The sequence below is a fragment of the Ambystoma mexicanum genome, chromosome 3p (genome assembly GCF_040938575.1).
Source record: "Ambystoma mexicanum isolate Mex_15411 chromosome 3p, UKY_AmexF1_1, whole genome shotgun sequence".
Classification (NCBI taxonomy): Eukaryota; Metazoa; Chordata; class Amphibia; order Caudata; family Ambystomatidae; genus Ambystoma; species Ambystoma mexicanum.
This window is the reverse complement of record NC_090925.1, coordinates 44,683,449-44,706,255: the sequence shown is the minus strand read 5'-3', so window position 1 is coordinate 44,706,255 and position 22,807 is coordinate 44,683,449. Positions and strand designations below refer to the sequence as shown.

The following is a 22,807-nucleotide window of genomic DNA, read 5'->3' as shown; positions in this document are numbered from 1 at the left end:
CTACTGGTAGCGTGTATATTCAGTTAGGATATAACACATAGGCAGACATAATGGCATAAGCACACATAATGATGGCCTAACCTTTGAGACATGGAAGCAACATACAAATGAGGGAAATGCATAAATGCTGATATTAGCCCGGCCATGCTCTCAGGTTCAAGCATCAGCAACGCACATGGGCAAGGGAGGAGCATATAAGGCGTCCCTGCGTGTACAGCATGCGTGCCGTAATTTGCTGTCCTTACTGCATCCCCTCATAGGAAATGGACTTTCTGGGCCAACGTGGTCTGGTGCCCCAGACCACCACAATGCCAGGGCTTATTTGCACGCTTCTGGTTGCTCTGGCCACAGAGGCCCTCAGCAGCCCCGACCTCCCCACAATTCCTAACAGTATCCCCTTCTCAGGAGGCCTTAAGGTTCCAGATTTACCAGGATGGAGACAATGTAACTCTCCTACCAGTTTTGGTGTGTACACATCGTCTGCTTGTTCCCAATAATGATCCTCAGGTCCATAACCTACCCAATCTACAAAATTCCAGAGCCTCTGCTGTCTTTTCTTTGAGTCCAAAATACGACATACTTTGTAATCTTCCTGGCCATCCTTTGTAAAAATCTGGGTTGTATTCGTCCTTTCACCTGCGTCTGTGGGCTTAAGTAGAGACACATGGAACACTAGGAGAATTCTCATAGTATGAGGAAGCTGTAATCAGATTGCAGTCCTGGATAGACATTTTCAATTTCATAAGGTCCAATGAAATGACACAAGAATGTACATGCTCCCATTAGCTGTTTATTTATTTTTTATTTTTATTTTATTGCATCAATTTACCAAAGGAAACTTTAAATGCATAACGAAAGTGAAAACAAGAAATTGAAAAAAAAAACGCAGTTTCATCAATTATATATATATAGGGGAGAAAAACAGTGTAATTAAAGAAAAATAGCTAAATATCCAGAATTGTAAAGATTTATCTCACGAAATGCAACAAAGCCAAAGTCATAGATACTTTTTCTCCCCTTCTCAAAATTGACCACCTCTCCTGCAAGGTTAAAGTACTTAGGTTTAAAAGGTACAACCCCAACCATTTCTCTGTAGGCTTAGATAAGGTAACGCAGTTCATCACCAGATGCTGTAAGGTTTCAACCTCCTGCCCACAGCCTCGGCACAGCAGACTAGACTGTTCCTCTTTTTTGTTTCTTCTCCCTAGGACTTCTCTTGTGTGGAAGAGGTTTAATCTGAATTTTAGAAACTGCTGCCTTTCCGTATTTGAATGAAATGTATCCAAATATGGGTGAAGGGTACCTCTGCAGTAGTGCTCGTCCATACCCTGGGTTATTGATGGCAAAGCACTAAGCCTATCCAGAGTGACTGTCCAATCCCAGTCCAAGAGTTTCCTCTTTACCATAAGCGGGTTTAACGTAAGATTGGGCCTCATTACGACCCAGGCGGTAAGTTACCGCCTGGGTCGTACCTTTACCACCATGGCGTAAACTACGTTTACGCCATGGTGGTTGGCGGGCTTACCGCCCCATTCTGAGGTTGGCGGGGTGGTAAGTCCCCATTAACCCATTTACCCTTCCCCATTCCCATTTTTGCCCCATAGGGCATAATGGGAGTGGGGAAGGCGTTAATTACGCCACCGTAAATTACGGTGGCGTAATTAACAACAAGGTCCCTTAGCGCCATGGATTTTAACACCTGCTAAAAGCAGGTGTTAAATCCTCCATGGCGCTAAGGGACCTCGAATCAGGCGGTAAGGGTCGGCGCTGTTTACGCCGCCGTAAACCCCTCACCGCCTGGGTCCTAATGAGGCCCATTGTCTAGTTTCAAGGCTATGGTATTCAGAATTTCTGAGCAGATTAAGTGCCACTTAGGTAGAGCCAGGATCAGTTTTCTTTTGATCGCTTCATTAATTGCCACAAATCCGCTTCTTTCCTGTGGATGAAGACATTTGCCAAGGAGTGTCAAAGATTTCCAGACCATGGATATATTAAGCGAGGATAGGCCCAGTTCTTTACGCACACTTTCCATTGGAATTGATGTTGGTAGGCCCAATACTCTTTTCCAGAAAAGACCCTCCAACAGTTTCCAGACCTCTGAATGAATGAAGAAATTCGCCTCCACCGCGTAAATGAGGATAGGCACAACTTTCAGTTTATAAAAATCAATCAGTGGACGGAGGGAGAAGGAACAGTAACGTCGCTTAATTAACAATGCTTGTGAAGCTAAATTTGTAACTTTACTTCTAAGCCAGATGATACCCGGACAATCTTGGATGCTGTTATTTAAGGTTACTCCAAGGTATACCATGGTCGAGACCACTGGTACCTCTTCCCCCGATAGGAACCAGCTTAGAATTTTCATACCAATGACAGGTCCTAGTCTCAAGATCTTTGATTTTTTCGGATTTATACGGAGACCGTTCCCTTGTATGTATAACTCGAGTGCCTTTAGTTGTCGCTGTAATCCAACAGTCGTCTGGTCTAGCAGCAGGAGGTCATCCGCAAACAACAGCCTTCCCACGGAGGTCTCCGCGATCTTTAGGGGGAAACATCTCACTGCTTCGAAAGGTGCCTGCATATCGGATATAAAAAGACAAAAAACAGCAGGCGCCATCCGACAGCCCTGTTTCAGACCATTCAAGGCCTCCACATTGTTTGAAAGGTTGCCCTGTCTATCCAACCTCACTTTGAGAGTTGTTCCAGTATGCAGTGCCTCCAGAGGTTCTCTCAACCCCATTTCCTCAATTTTTGCCATAGAATTCCGCCGTCAACAGAATCAAACGCCTGTTCCAAGTCTGTTGACGTGATATAGATGTTCTTGTATTTCTTGTCCTTAACCATACATTTTATTATGTTTATGATTAGCACATTTAAGGATGTTCCAATGCCCTTTCGAAAGCCTGATTGCCAAGGGTCCAAGTGGTTTGCCAACCGACTCCAGTCATTCAGATGTTTCAAGATTATTGCTGCAAATATTTTGCCAACGACATCCAAAAGGGCAATCGGTCTGTAGTTCCTGGGCACAGACCTGTCTCCCTTCTTAAAAATCGGCACGATTATGGACGTCGTCCAAGATTTAGGTAACTTTTTTAATCTCGTTATGTCGTTGAACAAAACCAACATAAATGAAGCCCATTTTTCCGGGTCCCTTTTAAGGATGTCGTTGGTAAGACCGTCTGGTCCTGCGGCCCTTGAAGAGTTGGAATGTTTAATAAGGTCTAGGATATCTTGTTTTCCAAATTCGAAGTCCCAGGACTCATTTGATGATAAGAATGAGACAGGACCAGAGATTTTCCCCATAGAGTAAAGGTTCCTAAAGTGAGTTTCCCAAACTTCTGAGGCTATGGTGTTCACCATTTTTGAATCAGAGGGGATATTTATTTCATTAAACAGTTTCCAAATACCAGTGATGTTTTTGGTAGATAGTAGATGAAGCATCTTCTCACTGTCTTGTTGCATTATTTGATGTTTATGTTGCTTAAGCCAGTTCCTGTAGTTGTTTCTAGCTTTATTATACAGGACTAAGTCGGCTAGTGCACTAGTTTTGACATATAGTCTCCTGGCTTTCCTTACCACTTTTTTTTTTGTCACTACTTGATTATCGTAACAGTGCTGCATGCATTGATAGATTCCCTTGGCAACCACCTTTGGGCGAAAGATCTTCAGTGCTTCAGCATATTCTATCAAATTGGGACCCTGGTCCTTGGTTAAGGAGTCCAATGCCAGGACCATCTCTTTTCTTCCCATGCGTAGTCTATTGCCCCCGAGAGTTAACTCAAGAAGCTGGTTTGATAGATGTTTACCGGGTACAAACGAGAACTTATCCCAGGCCTCAGTTTTGAGTTCCAAAATATTGTGGTCACTCTGCTTCGTGGGGATCACTTTCAAAGATGTTAATTTTCCAAAGAGGATTTCTGATGCAAAAAAGTAGTCCAATGTGCTCATTTGGGCAGCCCGTTTCCATGTAAGGGTGGCCGGTTTGTCACCCGCCAAGTTCCCATTTACCATGTGTATATTCCTGGCTTTTAGTTCCTTCTCCAAGGTCACTCCTCTCGTTATATTTTTGGAGACATTCAGAGGCAAGAACTCGATTTTCCTCTGCTTCTTATCGTAACATTCCATTTTAAAGTCTCCACATAGCAGAATTTCGAGTGACGAGCACTCGATCCTCGCAACATCTATGGCTTCCAGTAGAACTTCCATGAATTTGTCTTCTTCTCGAGCTGTCGGGCCCCAATATACATTGCATATGAGCAGCTGCCAATCAGGGATGAATAAAGGCGGTTTGTTCATGGCTGAAATCCTCGTGAGCTGGATCCAGAGGTTTCTGTTTAGAGAAGAGAGCACTTTTATTCCACTAGTTCGCTTAACCCCTATCAATAAACCCGAACTCGGTCTACCTTTCGTGCCCTTTATTGCGGGGTTTAAGTATAGCTCAAACCTGTCCAACAGAGGTAGATCACACAACCAGGTTTCCTGCAAGCAAAACAGATGAAGGAGGACCGATGTGTTGCTGAATTTCCAAGTAAGTGCGAGTAACCCCTTGTGTTCCAACTCATGATCTTTATCCCTTTTAACATGGAGTTGGATTGGGCACTCTCAGGTAGATGTTGGCGTTATGATTTAGCAGATAGAGCCCCTGCCAGCCAACTCCAATCCTCTTGACTATTCTCCAGGTTTGATCCTGCTTTGTCTGATTGGGTGTGCACTTGGTCTCTTCTACTGTCCACCTCTCGGGTCCCCCTACCACTATTTCCCACTTTCATCGTCTGTTCCTTTTTGGGTTTGGTAGTGGAGATTAAAGAGTTACTTAGTGGATGTTTCAAGTCCTTTGGACCTTCACAATCAATACTAGTTTCCTCCTCCAACTCCTTGAGCACGAATCCACATAGGTTGAGTTTTGGACCCAGCTCTAGGAGTGAGTTTTTGGTGTTTTGATCACCTATGTGGAGAATCACTCTGTCGTGTCGCTGTTCATTGTGGAATTCAATCCAATCTAAGTCCCTTGATTTTAGTTTATCGGGATGGTTCAGGGATTGTAATAGCCTCATAACATTTGCCCGATTCATAATTAAGTTGTCTTCTTAACCTACAGTTCTTTTCAGTAGAACTCTGTAGTGCTCCTTGGCATTGTTTGCCCCAGATCCTTTGTGAATGTTCTGCTGTTTATACTGTGTAGACAACCAAACCCTGCCTCCTAATCCATAGTTAGGGGATGGACGTTATGTCTCTTGTATGTTTCTTTAGCCTTCTCCAGGTTTTGGCGTGCTTTCTGTCTGACCTCAAGAAGCATCTGATTGCATTCTTTTGCTGCAGGAAGGGTAATGGATGTAGGTAATACTTTTGGAAACATGTTCTGCTCCTGACCGTACAACATATCCAAAGAGGTATGCTCAGTGGTATTGTACATACATTGCACTACACAGAGGGTCTCAGCCCAGGAATCGATCTCATCTGCCATGAGAATCGGAGATATTGCACCATGGTCTGATTTACTATCTTAGTCTGACCATTAGTCTGAGGATGGTAACTAGTGGACAGTGCACAGTTGCTCACCAATATGTCACAGAACACACACCAAAACCGGGAAGTAAACTGTGTGCCTCGATCCAATACACAAGATTTGGGTAACCCATGTAATCTCATGAGGTTTTGCAAGAACAGAGTAAGCAATGGTCCAGCATTAGGTACCCTGCCAAATAGCACAAAATGTGCTTATTTCAAGAAGTAATCTACCACCACCATGATGGTACGTATCTGCTATATTTGGGTAGATTAGTCACAAAATCCATAGAGATGTTTGCCCAAGGCTCCATTGGAGTGGGAAACGTTTGTGACAACCCACCCTTCCTGGAATGATCAGATTTGTATCGCATGCAGATGTCAATTTGTTGAATGTATGTGTGCATGTCCCTATACATTCCTGGCCATCAGAAATACTTCCCCAACATGTTCCAGTGTTTTGTTCCCTTGAGTGTCCTGCTAATGGGGACTTGTGAGACCAGAATATGGCTTTCTCTCTCAAGGATAGCGTGATTAAGAACAACCTATGAGCATGATAGGGTAAACATCCCTGGTGGACCTTCACTATTCCTTATATTCCCACTTTTACAAATATTTCAGTGTACAGCACCATCTCACTTCCTCCAGAATACCTTGGGTGACTGCTCCAAGAATCATTTCAGTAGGACTTATAGCTCGAGGATCTTGCACAGGACTTTCCATGTGTTGTTGTCTAGTTAAAGCATCTGCTTTGCCATTATTTCTTTTCCCAGGGCGAAATGTTGCAATTAAATCAAACTCACTGAAGTATTGAGACCAAGGTAACTGCCTTGGACTCAATGTTTTTGCTGTCTTTAAATACTGTAGATTCTGGTGGTCTGTTAACACAATGGTTTGATGATGAGCCCCCATTAGATAATGTCACCACTCCTAAAAGGCAGCCTTCATAGCTAACAGTTCTTTGTCTGCTGTGCCTCTGGTTGGTGGCAAACAGTTCTGCAGCATACTCTACAATGGTCTCTGTCAGCAGGGTCAGTTCCTACACCGTGAAGTGTGACTTCCGCTGGCTGACATCTGGGACTCTAGATTTCATGACTGCTGTCAGGATGCCAGTGACCGGATGGCAACAGGAAGTAGGTGATTTTATGTGTATTGGGTTTTTCAAAATGGCCTCCGATGAGCTTCCAGTTTCTGCAATGATGTTGTTTCCGATCCCAGTGTTTCTGTCAGATGCACGCTGTTAACGTAGCCACCAGCATTTCTGATGATGGTGCCACCGATTTTATTGGACGTAACAGTGTTTCCATCATGCCGGATTGTGCTCTCCCGGATCCATGCTTGGAAACCTCTGTGTATTAAGCGCATTATACATAACCTATCATATCATAACATATGATAAGTTGTGATCTTGTAACCGTTGCAACATGGCATTGACATGGTGAACATGCTGTTCCACTGCTTCTGAGTAAATTAGGATGTCATCAATATATACAATCACATATATGTCAATGTAAAGCCTCAGAAACTCTTGGATAAAATGCTGAAAAGCTGCCGTGGCAATACACAAACCAAATGGCATTGCCAAATATTTGTACAATGAACTTAGTTTGGAATGCCGTCTTCCTCTCGTCCCTTTTCTTGACCTGAGCCAAGTGATATGCCCCTCTGAGATCCAATTTAGTTTAGACCACTGCTGTCATCACTTGATCCAACCAATCTGAAATCAATGGTAAAGTAAACCTCGTTTTAATCAAAAGTATTAAACATCTGCTCCATTCCCTTATTATTTAGCATCCTGCTCCATGCCATCGGCATGCCAGTAACCACAGTAACAAAAACACAAGTTACCAGGTTACATTTAGCCCCCTTGTAGGACACTATCCCTTTCTATAAGTACAGAGCTAGTGTTGTACCAAAATGGCAGCTGAGAAAATGCTCTGTGTTTCCTAAACGAACAGTGAAAACACGCAAACGACGTCTTGCAATAACAATTCTGGAGATCCCGACTGCCCCTATGTTGCAGGTCTGCAGATTAGGTCATTAGCCAGGTAAGAATGGGGTGGATATCTTATTGAATTTCTTATACTTGCAATCTCTTCCAAACTATATGCTCACTGATATCTACATTCCTGCTCAAGTCTGTTTTCTTTCAAACATGCAAATATCAAGTGAGGAATGCTGTGTCCCTAACAAGTACTCTAACTGTTCACCTGTCTTGCTTCAGTTCTACATATATCCTGTGCTACAAATAGGATTCCCAATTTGGATGGTTCAAGAAAGACAAAACAGGAGGACAGGTAACCACGTGTGTTGTTGCTCTTGGATTGAAACTCTTATGTTTTATTGCCTATGCACAAGATCCCCTCATGTACTAAATGCTTCCTTATAGTCACCCTGAACAGCTCTCGTGTTTGTGATCCAGACGCTCTCCTGTTGCTATCAGGGGTGAGGAGAATAACCTTGGCAGTGGTGTGCACATTCTATGGTTCTTAAGGACAGTCTCCTGCATCAACGACTGGGAAAAATAAACAATCTGGAAATGATGACCCCTGCAGCCACCCCAGCTGCAATGCCTCAATATGTTAGATCCAGGACATGCACTTCCAGTGGGGAATAGAAACTCCTGAGAAGGGGAAGCTTCTGGGTTGGCTTTGAGTGGTAGGTGGTTGTTTCTTGGGAAATATATATGCATATAGTTCATTTCATTGCTTCATACAGAGTTGCATTTTATAATACAGACACAACTTAGACAGTCCAATGTATTTTGGCCAGCAGTAGAGTAGATGTCAGTGACTGTTCATATAGATATTCTGAAAAAGTGGACTATGTTGAAAATGTGGTGAACTTAGCGTAAGAAGTGAGAAAGATTACTGATATACAGAAAGGTCTACAAGGGTTGGGGGTAGTGTTAAATGAACAGCAGAGGGCCTTTGGGGCAGTGCATCATACTTCCACTCTGAGAACTCCAGGACATTTAGTATATTCAGTTAGTAAAGGGGTGTCTGATCAATCATACATCACCAGTACCATGCGTATAACTGTCTTTTTCCTACTTTTGGAAGGCATTGTTTTCTGCTGCCACAGATGTTCTAACAGGGAAGGATCGGTCATATTAAACACAGAGGGTCTCCTCCCCTTGACTCGACCTTTGAGATGTTCACCTCCGGCGCACTTTCATAAATACATATTGATACAAATGTCTTGCATACAGAACTGGAATTACAAGAACAAAAAAAAGTGTGTATTAATAAAACATATCTGTCATTAGAAATACAGAGGTAGAAATTAAAGGCAATATGTTGATCATTTATCTTGCAATATATGAATGGCTTAATAGAACATTTGCTTGTTCACCTACAGAAAACTAAAATAATTATTTTCCTCACCACATTAATACAACTAAGGTGATCAGTGTGGTGAATAGAAACTACCCTAGGTATGTGACATTTCTTATTCCCCTCTCCAAAGGCATAGGTATGTTAGCTATTGCAGGGTATTAAACACCTGCCAACATGGAAGGGTCTGATTGCTTTCTTTTTTTTTAAACTCTTTATTTACAAGTTTTAAAATTGTTGAACTAAGAAACCAAATAAAACAATGTATATGATCATTTGTTTAACACTAGGAACAAAATTCCCACCAGCTCTAATCAATTAACATGCCAACTCCCATGAGACATCCTAATCATAAACTCAACAAAACGCATGATACAAAAAATACATTACATACACAAGCACACATACAGACACACACACACACGCACACACACAAACATACAATCACTTACACCACCCAGAATTCTCAACATCAACTGAAATCTCACGCGATGCAATAGAACTCTTATGTACCATAAACATTGTTAAAGGGCAGCCAGAGTTCCAAATACATTTCCTCCCGATTCCCCCTATGAAAGAAAGGTTTCTGAAAGTCTGATTACATCCTTGCATCACTCAACCAATTTTCTATCTGTGGTTTTTCCCTGGTTTTCCACAACTGCAGGATCTGCTTTGCTGCCACCACCAGTACCTTATCTATCCAGTGGCCGTATCGTTTATCAATCACGCATCGTCTCTAGCTAGATAATAGAAGAGTTTAAAGAAACATTCTGGGATGGTTTATAGATAATATTGTGTCCATTCTGTCCAACACATTTCCCCAAAAGTCCTTTGACCAAGAGCAATTCCACAACATAAGTATCAAAGTGCCCCTCTCCTTCTCACACCCCCAGCATACATCACTATCTCAAGGTACTGCCAACGTGGAAGGCTCTAATTGCTTTCTGATGACAGTCCTACTGAAAGAGTAGTTTCCCATGATATCACTACCTTGTGACCTCAAACACTCACAGTTTCTAATGTCACTTACACATTATGTCAATTTTCTCTGTCTCATGCTCTAAATTTAACATATTTCTAGGATCTCACTACGATAACATCCCAGCAGTCATAGTATGATTTCATCAGAAACAAGTGGTCTTAAATCCCTCCCGAGGCCCAGTTAAGTTCTCCTTACCCCTCTCAGGATTTCAGATAACATCCTACTTTCCCAGCTATTCAAAGACTACTGGTATTTGGTAACACAGCAGGCAGTGTTGAATCATCCAAGAAGGAGAGGAAAAATACAAGGGCAAGTATGTGAGAAGGCCAATAGCTTGCGACAGCGTGGAACATATTTGTATGCCAATTGTAAGGTGCTAAGTTAGGCACAGGATGAAAGGCAAAGTCAAACTTGTGAAGTGCAGTCAGCTTTCATATCAGAGACACTTTATACATGTAGCATTGCACCCTTGGCAATTGTCAACCAATCATGTGCTCTTCCAGTTGTAAAATTACCAACTGCAATGATATGCATGTGGGTAAAGACAGAGGGATCAGAAGACTGCATGAAGTGCACCTTATGGGCAACTTGACTCTCTCCCAGCCCTAGTGGCCTTTCAGGGATGCATAGCTTTCATCAAATCTTATATTGTTATGTTACAGTCTTAACAGTGCTCCTGGTTCTTCCTTAGCACACTCCCAAGGGTGATATGCAGATTAAGTGATAGAGTTGCAGTGGTCCTTGTTAGGCCAAGAAATCTCCATCGATATCCACTTTTGTAAACTTCTGACAGATGAAATGTTCAGCCACCCAGATACAAACCTGCTGCTAGTGCATTCATTTACATGAGTGTCTTCATACAGAACTCAATGTGCTGATTATCATCTTGATGTCATTCCCAGATGCTCATCACTTCCTCTTCTTAACCTGCCCTTATCTTCAGCCTTTGTCCTCCCTATGCCCCCCATCTTGTATCCTTTCCTGCAGCATTTATTCCCACTCAAGTAACTTTTTCCATGGTTTCTTATTACTATGAACAAACCCAAACCTGACCAAACCTCCCAAAGATCACCTTTCATTAATGTATTGCTCTAAAGGCATAAGGGCAGATTCAGGCTATAGGAGAATGTTGCAGAATCCTGAAAAGCAACACAAATCTCACCAGGAGATGAGCAAAGACCTGAAAAACACTTTAACTACATTCCGAGGTTGGTGCTAGTCATGGCGCTATTAGCACCATGGCTAGCACCAATACCGGTACTGCCACTGACTTGGTGGTATGGGGACTTAACGCTCCAGTCCGACCTTGGCGGGACTGGTAAGTCCCCATTTGTAAAGCCATTCCACATTCCCATTTGAGCCCCAATAGGGCTCAATGGGAAGGGGGAGGGCGTCAATAACGGTACGGCAAATTGCGGTACCGTTATTGACCCGGTATCCCTTTGCGGGTCCCGTCCTTAACGCATGGTAAAACCAGGCGTTAAGGGAAGGACCCGGAAATGGACCTCGGAATAGGGCTCAAAGGGATTACCGGCACCGGTGTCATTACCAGTGCCCAGTATCCCTTTGCGCCCACCTTGTTATGAGGGCCATTGTTTAGACCTAACATTGATTTCTTGTGCATGCCATGAAATCCAACATTATACAGACGTTTTGCATTAAAGCCTCCACAAAAAGATTTACATGACAACACATATCAGTAGCAGCTTGCAAAATGTTTTTTTCTGTTGGAAAGAAAGGCTCATTCTGCCCCCATTAAAGCAATAGAAATTTTCGGAGTTTTTTTTTTACTTCTGCATTCTTGAGACTGTAAATTATGGGGTTACACATTGGAGTAACAGCGAGGTGTGCAAGGGACACTATCTTGTTTTCCTTCATTGAAGACGTTGACATTGGGCGAAGGAACACAGAACAGACAGATCCATAGAATAACAATACCACTGTGAGGTGAGAGGCACATGTCAAGAAGGCCTTGTGTCGCCCGCCCTTAGATTGGATTTTCAGGATGCATGAGGTGATGTTGATGTAAGAAGTGGCGATTAAAACAAATGACATCAGCGTTATGATTGAACCCAAAACAAAAGTAAGCACTTCAATTGGAAGAGTGCTGCTGCACGAAATCTTCATCAAGGCTGCAAAATCACAGAAAATGTGGTTGATGATGCGGGACCCACAGAATGTGAATCCAGATAATAGTACAGGTAATAGTATAGGTACTGGTATCATGAGAGCAAGAGCCCAGCTCCCAGCAGTGAGCTGCATGCACACCTCCTTATTCATGATGGACATGTATCGCAAGGGGTTGCAGATGGCCACATATTGATCGTAAGCCATGACTGTGAGGACGAGGACTTCTATAGCTAACATACATATGAACAAATACACCTGCAGCAGACACTCGAACATAGAAATGTGGGTCCCCTCCTGGAAGAAGTGGGCCAGCATCTGAGGGAAAATGTTTGACGTCTGACAGATGTCGATGAAGGACAAATTTGAGAGGAAGAAATACATGGGTGTGTGCAGATGTAAATTACAGTAAATTGTTACCATAATAAGAAGGTTTCCTGCCAATGTCATCAAGTAAACCAGTAACAATGCAGTAAAAAGGGGAACTTGGAACTCTGGAAGATCGGAAAATCCCACCATCAGGAAGCCTTCCGCTGAACTCAGATTTTCTCCTCCCATTTTGTGCTGTGAAGGAGCGAAGTCTGAAAGTAAAGGCACACACAAGGTTACTCTTAGTGTTGGCAGTCCCGTTGATGCAATGGTTGGGAGAGATATGGTGCTAGCATCACATTTCCCAAAACACATCTAGAGAAGCACACCTACGCAAGTCATGAGTTCACCTATTAGCAGTCGCTGCACAACCTTGTTATATATGAAAGTGAGAGAAACATTAAATAGTAGAATCTGATTGGATGTGGCCCCAGTATACTGATATCACTTGTAATGTTTCAAGCCAGTTCAGTGATTTGGAACCTAACGTTTACGTTAGCGAGTGCCGTATGGTTCAACTCTGCAAAGACTGCATGCAGTGGTTAATCCCATGAGTGTATAGAGATAAACCAACCTCTCAATAAACCATGCCCAAACATTCTCATAACTGTATAGGCGTGTCATCATATGTCTGCAGTCTTCAGTACATCTATTACCAGTAATTGACATCCTGTTTGCTGGTGCTCAGCTCGCAATGCAGGCATTGCCATCCGACATCAAGGCAATCACACCTTTGAGATTCATTGACCACCACGAAACATGATAGGTAGACCAGCATACAGATCAAGCGAGGAGAGTGTGCCCACCATCCTCAGACTCTTGTAAAGAAAAATAGAAATCCAAAACCCAAAAGGTAAATATAATCCAAAAGGCCCAATAATTACCCCACCTCTTTGCAAGGGAAAACTCACCCCATTCTCAAGATATGCCGACTTTATACAGCCTTGCCAGATTTCATTATGTCCATTGGAACAGAAGTGTCACGTTCCATTATTGCCACTTATCGCAGGCACAATGGATTCCATCATCCCCAGGCATGGAAGTCAGGAAACACTATAGTGTGCCCAGTTAACAGGATATGGCCCTATGGGGCCAGTATTATTATGTCTGAGTACCAACATTCATAGTGATTCAATTCAGGGCACCTATAGAGTTAGATAACATTACTTTTGGGTTACTTTGGTGCAAGGATTGCAAGCCATGGTACATGCAGATTGTTAGTCTCTATCTATTGGATGGAAGGGATCTGTGAGCTCCTGTAGAGGTTCTCTAAGCCTTTCTATTTTTAGGGCACCCTGAGCCTCCTCCAGATGCCTTTTCCAGGTGCTACTTGGGATTTGTGGATTCAGCTTTCCTTCTTTACATTTTCATTATTCACGGCTATTGTAGTATTGGGACTTTTCAGTATGTTCTGCTAACACTGTATAGAAGTATATTTAACTGAGGGGCGTGCCAATGTATGTGTATGGAAGGGACACATCTAGGGCTCGCCCAAGATAGGCATCAAGCTGAGGTTTGCTGGGTGCCACACAGTCACAATAGCAGTCAGGATTATATTGGAGCGGCACCTACATGTGCCTGTGTACTCGCTAAACTGCAGGGTAAGATTGAACATTCAAAGATACTGCACACTGTTGTGTTTGGGGCAGAATGCCTGTGATGATTGTTCTCTACCATAGGTGGTTTACCTCAGTGATTGTGCATTGCTGTTGGAGGGTGCTATGGTAGTGTGGGATATTTCGACCGACTCAGCTGTGCTATGCTACATCGCTTTGCTTCATTGGTTAAGAAACAGCACAAAATGGCCGCACTGACTCCTGTGCGTGACAAGATCTAGAAACTGTGTGTTATTAACAACCAGAAAATGATGGCTGCACCCACTGCCACACACATTTCAGGTGGGGTGTAACAGAGTACTCACTGCAGGAATGTGCCTGTGTGCTCTGCAACATTTAACATGGAGTGAAGTGAAAGAGGTAGCATTAGTTTGCTGAAAACCCAAAATGCCTCTTTAAAATTACACTTTCTCAACCTTAATAGTGCTGCTTGGAGCTAAATTCATCAGTTTCTCATAGAACCACTGTGGTTAAAAAGGCCCTGAAATGCCCAGGATCATGCTTGAGTCTCAGAGGAACCGGGCCACATTTGAATGACAGCTCCTGTCAAATGTATCCTTGAAAAATCAACATGGGGCTTTGTTTTCATTTAACACAGGAAACACATCTATTTTCTTTGCAACAGTATCAAGGATCAGCTCTGCAGAGAAAAACACTAAATAGATGCCTGTAACTGTATCCATGCTGCAAAACAACTCCAGCACTCAAGAAAAGAACTGCAGCTACAGAAAGTGTATATTTGATGGGGATGAAAACTGAATTTAAAGAAATAGTAAAATGTGAGCTTTCCTGACTGAAGGGGGAAAATTGCCTATTTAAAAGTACATTGTTGTGAGAAGGCCTGATTACTTAGAAATGTGAAAGGATGTGTTACTGTTAAAAATACACCTATAAATTGTTTTAATTCTGTAGTTTTAAAATCAAGATTTAAAAGGAGAAAATCAAAGCTAAAACCCAGGCTGAGTTGGCAAACTATATTAAAAAAAACTTGCTCTGCCAGTTGCTAGCCCTGAGAAAGGGTGACACCTCATGAAACTTCTGGAACAGGAAAGTGACTAATTGCTAGCTTGGAGGCTTTGAATACACAGGTTAAAGGGACTTCCTAAGTCGCATCACACATTTGTCTTTGCTCCAGGCTGAGACAATAGCAGGCTAAGACTCTCACCTGTCAAGTGTGAGGGGCAGGAAACTTCAATCAAGAGAGAGGCCCCTCATCCTGCTTCAAAGGAATTGACATTTGCTTGCAGTTGGGGAAAAGAAAAAAAAACAATTAAGTGACAATAAACTTCCTTTTGGTTCTAAAAAAGCCTATTTTGTAACTGAACTTTAAAGACAGTTACCTTTTCAGCAAGAATGAGGAAACATATGAAAAGTGTGTAGTTTTAAATCTAATTTTATGCTCTTTCAGTGAAAACCTGGTAGAACTCATTAGTGCATAAGGAACAGAATTTGTAAAGAATGACAGATTGTGGGGAAAGTATTGATATTGCGATCATAACATTTTGTACACACATCACAGGGGTAAATGCACATCTGGGTACCAAGTTGGGAAATTTTAAGCCATATCTTTCATAGTTAAAATTGCCAAAATGTAGCAGAGAGGCAAAACCAGGTCCCACAGACTTGGGGTTTGGATGGAAATATGACTCACAAAATATGTAACCAATGTATCTGATTTTCTCAGTGGTTATAACTGTATACATATGTATTTATGGCAAAATTAGATTGTAGTTCCAGTGGCTAGGGGAGGTTTCTAGACATTGTAAAAATCATCCCATAAACATTACATCCTTTTCTGTGATCCAATCAGCGGAGAGCAAGGCGGAAACTATGCTCTTTCCCAATCCTTGCATTATGGGTGTGGGTAGTAAGCCTGCCCCTACCATATACTGGAGTGATATCATTTGGCATGATAAATAAGGGAAACTGACAGCACTGATTCCTGACTTTCTTCCTGAATACCTGTGTGGCATCCTGTTCCTGATTTCTTCATCTACTTGATCCAGATTTCATTGCTGAACCCCTTTTCAGCTAGGCCTCAAATTCTAAAAATCCCCAAAACCCAAGGGAAGCATCCTGATCTAACCTGACTTGCTACTACTAGATGTATGCCTGCAAACTCGCCACCCCACTGATCTCCAGTCTCCAGTAACCAGAAGGGCCAGTCCAGTGCAGTCCAGAGACCAGAACAGCCTAGATGATCCTGATCCTGTCCTGCCTGAGTTGCCCATCAGTGTATTTCGCCTATTTTTCTTAAAAACAGTTTGGTTAATTTTAGGCGGGAATCCACAATATTGCAAAGATTTACCTGTGTGATTTTTATTCTAAATTGTTTTCAACCTTCTATTCAGATTCAAAGTGTTTACTTTTTCTCAGACTATAGCTCATGATTGATAGTATGTTTCCTATGTTGCTTCCATAGAGATTTGAATTGATTTAAGTATTTTTGCACACAAGCCATTCCCGAATGTCATTTTAAAGTATAAGATTTCAAATCCATTTTTCGCTCTTGTTTGGGGAGGGAAGGTTGGATTGAAATTCTGTTTTCCCATTCCTTATTCCTGATTACCTGCTGCTTCCTTATATCTATTTAGAATTGGTTTTTTTGTGGGTTGAGGAATATTGCAGGGGGAAATCCTAACTTAAGTGTTATCTTTACGTTACTGTCACCACATTGGTGATTGCTGCTCCCTCTTCAAAAGTATATGCTTGATTTGAATTTTAAATAAATAAATATGTATTACGTTTACCAACCAGCCTGATTCCTGGTCCATCGTGACCTGGGGTTTTTGAGAAGGGGTGTGATATGAGTGGTATGTCACTCAATGGGCCTCATTACAAGGACGGCGCAGTAAAATACCGGCACCGCCTTGGTGGAAAGGGGAATTACCACCCTATTCCAAGGTTGGTAGGGCAGTAATTCCCCCTTCCCCCATTGCCCTTCCCCATTCCCATTTTTGCCTCATAGGGCATAATGGGAATGGGGAAGGTGCTAATTACGGCACCGCAAATTGCGGTACCGTAATTAGCTCCCTGGTCCCTTTGCGGGTTGGTTTTTAACGCCTGCAAAAAGCAGGCGTTAAATTCTCCAACCTGCAAAGCGACCTCGTAGTAAGGCGGTAAGGATTTACAGGTACCGGTAAAATACCGGTACCGGTAAACCCTTACCGCCTACCGTGTAATGAGGCCCAATATATTGAACCTATAGATATAATAAAATAAGCATTTCAGCTGTGCGCTGAAAACTAGGCTGAGACCAGGGTTTACCGCCTGATTGAAATACTTACCATACTTACCAAGTGCAGTGTAACAGTGATGTTCCCAGGGTACCACTCATCTAGCACATCCTCTGACTCCAAGTGGTTTTCTGTGGATAATAATAATCCTTATTTCTTTTTATTTTTTATTTTTATTTTGCATTTAGTTTAATTACAAAACTTTAAGCACATATCTTCATCACAATAACAGCAACAATTTAAAATTTGAAAGAGGAACTTTCCACAACAAATTATAAAATACATTCAATCAACCTAAGTATATTAATAAAATGTTATTGTCTCATGAACTTAATTTTGTTTACCACAATTTTCCATATTAAGAAGGCAGCAGCAGTAATTACAGGCGATTGAGCCCCGAACATTGTTGACCGAAATTGGTCTTCACGGATGTAATCAATACAACTGATGTACCCCCTACATCCCTTCAAATAACATTCTGTCAAGACAGGCTAAGCAGTAAGTGCATATCAACATGTTTCAGTATCTACTTGACAAAGCCTACAAAGAATGTCTTGTGATGGCGAGGCGTGCCATGTATCTAGATATTCATTAGTAGGCAATATGTTGAGTCAGAGGTCCATAATGAAATGCTATATCTTTTGAGGTCATGTAATTTTTCAATGTGTGAGGCAAGGTCCCACTGCCGGGTTCTACGTTTAATGATCTTTTCATAGTCAGGACTATCATCGAAAATACTTGGTTCAGGACCAAAATCAGTTAAATGGTTTACAGGAAAAGAAAATGTAAGTCCAGAGTACTTCCAATTAATATAAAATTGAAGGAATACTGCTAATTCTGTAGATCTCTACAAAGCCCTCGATGTTGTCACCCCCACGATGCTCGACGTAGTTTTTTATCACAAGCTATTTTTTCCATGTTTTTTCAGTTATGAGAGACTCATAATGGATAGAAGACGAGCAAGTTTTAATTGGAAGGCACAATTGTATAATTTCCTGTGTGTCTTCCAACACGGTTTTATCAATGCTCCATTTGAAGTGTTTACTAGTAGGAGGGACCCTCCCAAGACACATCGTCTTTGTTTTTGAAGTATGTATTGTCATATCCTTTTCTTTTGCACATTTCTCTAGTGTGACAAGCGAACATTGCAAGTCGATCGAGTTTTGATCAAAAATGATTAGGTCATTGGCATATGACAAACTAATGGCCTTTGTGCCATTTATCTGGGGAGGAAAATGACAACCCTGATTCAGGTTTTGCTCTAAATCCGCTAGGCGTTATACAAAATAGGGCCCAACACGCAACCCTGCTTCAGGCCCCAATTAGTTTGGCAAAAGTCAGAGTAATAGCCTTCTGTACTAAGCCATAAAGATATGGAGGTGTTGGAATTACACATCCATGGTAGTGGCCGTGCAGTTATGGTTAAGTTGCTAAACCCATAGGAAGACCACTTTTTAGGCAGCTTATAACTTCACTCCCCCTGGACGAATCCACACCAAACTTTGTAAAAAAAAGTATACGGTCCACTTTGAATTTTTTTGCAAAGTTTGGTGAGGTTTGGTCCAAGGGGGAAAAGTTATAGGACGGCCCCAAAATGTATTTTTTTCCCATAGACTGAATGAGGAAAAAACTTTGCTCACGCCTACAGTCCAAACCGCTGGATGGATTTTCACCAAATTGCAGGAGCAGCAGCTTGGTCCCGAAAGTGTGTTTTTGTAAATTTAAATTTGGTGAGAATCCATCCGGTAGTTTGCGGACAGGACACCGATTGGTTGATCAGCTTGCGTCATGTCCACGGTCTTGCAACGTGTCCGCTAATTGTCTGGGATGAAGCATGAGGTGCGTCAGATTATTTTCATGTGCCCGCCATCTTGGATCGTGTTCGATGTCCACGTACATCTTGGTAAAAACATATTAAAAACACATTATACTTGTCAAACTTATCAAATAATCTCTGCGGAGGTGAGGGGTGATGAGGATGGCATGGGCTATGGCTGCAAGAAGCAAAAAACAGGTGTTTTTTTGTCGCGAAAGCCCGAACAGTTAGGATGTTCATGAACAGTCCTGTGCAGGAAAGGAAGAAGTGGTTAATTCTATCTTCGCCTCGACAAAAAGCACTTGAGAAGACTGTGTTTGACAAAACTCTCGAGAGAGATCTGACGGGACTCACAGCATTTTGTCACACGGTAGATTTGGAGGTGTTCCACAATATGTGCCTAAAGTACAGGCCAAAGAGATTGCATTTTGGCATTCAAGGGATGGAGATATATAATCATGGAATCGCGTGCGATTTTGTTCAGAGTACACAAACATTGTCAGAAAACATTGCCAGCGTGCCATGTCCACCTAAAACAGAGCTTGTGGAACAGTTCAAATCCAGGTACAAATGATTACCATCTGTTTTTTTTATCAACAATGTTTTTAAGGAGTGTCCATATAAAGCATCCAATTTATCTGTTAAAATGTATCCTCGTTGTAAATTATTTTTGACAACTATTCCAGTTTTTACAATTGCCTTACAATCATACATAAGGGATGAGACCTAGGCTACATAAGTGAAGAAGTCTGTGACCTAAGCATAGATGGGGCTATTGCTAGAAACACTTTGTTAAAGGAACGTTATGGTTCAGTTGGAGTATGGCGCATTCTGTCATTGCAAAGTTTCCCTACCCCGTAGTAGCACCATGATGATCGAGCAAGGGCAGCCCCCACATTTTTCCTGCTGTGCACGTGGATTACAATTACAGTTCTCATGGATGCGGTCAGGCAAGTTGTTGCAAACTAAGAATGCATGTTGATTCTGAGTGAAGGTCACCAGCTTTGAATTTTTGCTTGCGAGCTAAGGAAGCCCACACATCGGACACAAAGTATAAGGTTCAATTGTTTTTTGACCTTGAGAGAAAGGGACCATTCCGAAAGGAATTGAATGAAAGGAGGGGTGTAATAATTTAAGATATGATAAGGTTATGCATTCCAAAACTGGACTAAGGAACATGTAAATTCAGTTTATGAAAAATCGTCGGTGTGAACGGAGTCTGCGTTACGGTCTTAGTAGCGCCAAAGAGAATGGAAATGGCAAATATAATGTAAGTTTTGATTATCGACGATTTTATTCTCAAACGAGCATCAACTTATCATTATCTGACCATTATGTCTGGGTAACATTCTACTTGTTTGTTCTGTGGGTCATATTGCAATGAAACGCAAGTAGAACTTTTGTGTGTAATGTTCTTTCTACTGCCCACATGGGCAGGCCAGCATTGAGATGCATGTAGACCACTACTCGGTTCTCCCAGGTTCAACGCTAATATTTCATTAAAATGCCATTTATGAGCACCTCGAATTGTAGTGTCAGCTTCCGTATCCCGTTTAGAGTTGATCATACTACATAGCAATGTCCTCGGAAGCAAATTGTGTACTACTTTCCACATTGTTTCTCTCTGTTGACATTGTTTCATGTCTGTGCTAATCGTTAGTTTAAACTCTATGCCAAATTAATAAGTCACTAGATAAATTGTAATAAAGAACAGCTAGTGAGACAAATTTCTATTATGTTTTCGAAACAGGTACATCCTGCCATTCTGCGATTGTCATAGATTCCAGATGCCAACTGACGGGTTCTTCAACCGGCAGCTGCAGATACTTGTGCAAAACTGGATATATTTGACTCTTTTTTGGGACGATCGCCAAGGGCCCATATGCCCTTACGCTGTACTAGCGATTAGGGGCAACATGACATCCTTTACAGTGGTCTAGCCCCAAGTTGATGCACAAGCCCTGGAATTCACTGTGCGACCCATGCTCTTCTTTTACCCAAAACGAACACCTTGTGTACACACGATAAACATTTTCGGATCGCGAGCGAAGAAACACATTTCCAATTTGATTGAATATGGCAATAGTTCGGATGTTCTCGGAGCGTTTATTGTGAAATAGTACTTTACAAATTCTACAGTCTTATTGTTTCCTTTTAAAGTACAGTTTAATATACTGAATTGTGATGTGCTGTGTTGTGAGACGATGGGTGTTGATTTTCGGGTTCTGCGTCACGTCACGTAGGTGATGACTGGGCACGTTTGGCTACGCTGCCCAGGAACATCAGTGAGAAAGGTGGATAATATGGTGTCCAGTCAAAAAAGTCGAATGAAATAAGTCGACTTGCAAAAATAACGAAAAAAAGAAAATGTCAAAAAAAAAAGCAAATGTGTTGGGGGGAACCCCCCCCATTAAAAAATAAAAAAACAACATTTTTTTTTTCAACATTTTTGTAATTCGATGTTTTTCATTCGACTTTTTGACTATAAACCGGATAATATCACTAGGTTTTGTGATGTTAGGCTCAGGGGCGGGGCATATGATTTAGTGCTGCTTGGGCAGTTCATATTAGGGTGATGCAGCAACGGATAAGATTAGCACAAGATGGCCACGCCCTGCTGCTAGATTTGCATGTGTACAAAAGAGGAAAACTAAGGTATGGTGCATAAAAACACATGTCCGAACCTTCAGGCAATAATATTTTCTGAGCATTGCACTTGTCAAACTTATCAAATAATCTCTGGGGAGGTGAGGGGTGATGAGGATGGGATGGGATATTTCTGACCTGATTCCGAATGAGTTTACAAAGTTTGGTGGGATTCTGTCATGAGGGGGCAAAATTAGAGGGGGGGTCCCCAAATAATGTAAAGGCTTATAAATGTGGTGCCATTTGACAAATCTACACAAAGGTTTGCAAAAAGATTATAGATCTAGATATAGATGTTTTCGTAAAAGTCTGAATGGATTTTGTCAAGTGGGGGCTAGGTTATATGACGATTGTATGTGCATACATTTGACACTTTTGAAAAAATAAAACATGTGTGGATTTCCAGCAAACTTGCGTAAGGAGCATTGGCAAGCACCTACAAGCATGTTTTTGCAAATGTGCCAGTGTTTTATTATTTGACAAGTGTCATAATGTAGCTACAAAAAATAGTGGTATACCTTTAGTGACTGAGGTATAGCTTGTAGCCATGGGCAGTGGCCACATTGTCTGGGTCATGGAATAAGGTCATGATCTGGACAATCTGGCTACTGGCCATGACCACAAGGGACAAAACATAGGATTAAAGTGGCCATGTCCACCTGGGACTGGCTTTGTGTTAAAGTTTTTCAAAATTAGGATAGATCTGAAAGGGAAGAAAAATGTGCTTGTGGTAATATGGTCATAGGGTTCTCTTTTTGCCTCCTGCAGGCTGCCATGGAAAGTGAAGAGGGGCCCTGTATGGAACCCTCACCTTCCCTTTCCAGGGTTGCCATTTTGGAAAAGGATTTTCCTTCCTACACCGGGACACAAAGGCATCCTGTGTAGGAACAAAAATACTCTTTTTTAGCACCCCGGGTTCCCCCTTTGGGAACCTAGGGTGCTAATGGCCTTCATCCCCCATTTCAGGGGCTGGAATGGGGGGATAATGGTCCGGAGACCTTGTTATCCACCCTCGCTTCGCTTGGGCTGATAACTTGGGCTGCTGGGCCGATATCCACTGTTCCAGTCCCTGGAACGGAGGATGAATGCCACAATATTCCCAATCTCATAACACAAAATGCAATTGGAAATATTGGAAAATCTTATTGAGTCTATACTTTACTGAGAAATATAAA

General features: G+C 42.0%; 1 protein-coding gene across 1 annotated transcript; it reads right to left on the bottom strand.

Moving 5' to 3' along the window:
- Positions 1-11,577: 11,577 nt before the first annotated feature.
- Positions 11,578-12,507, bottom strand: LOC138579702 (olfactory receptor 5V1-like). The gene has a single exon (XM_069649941.1). The coding sequence runs from the start codon at positions 12,505-12,507 to the stop codon at positions 11,578-11,580; it is 930 nt and encodes a 309-aa protein (XP_069506042.1).
- Positions 12,508-22,807: the final 10,300 nt, after the last annotated feature.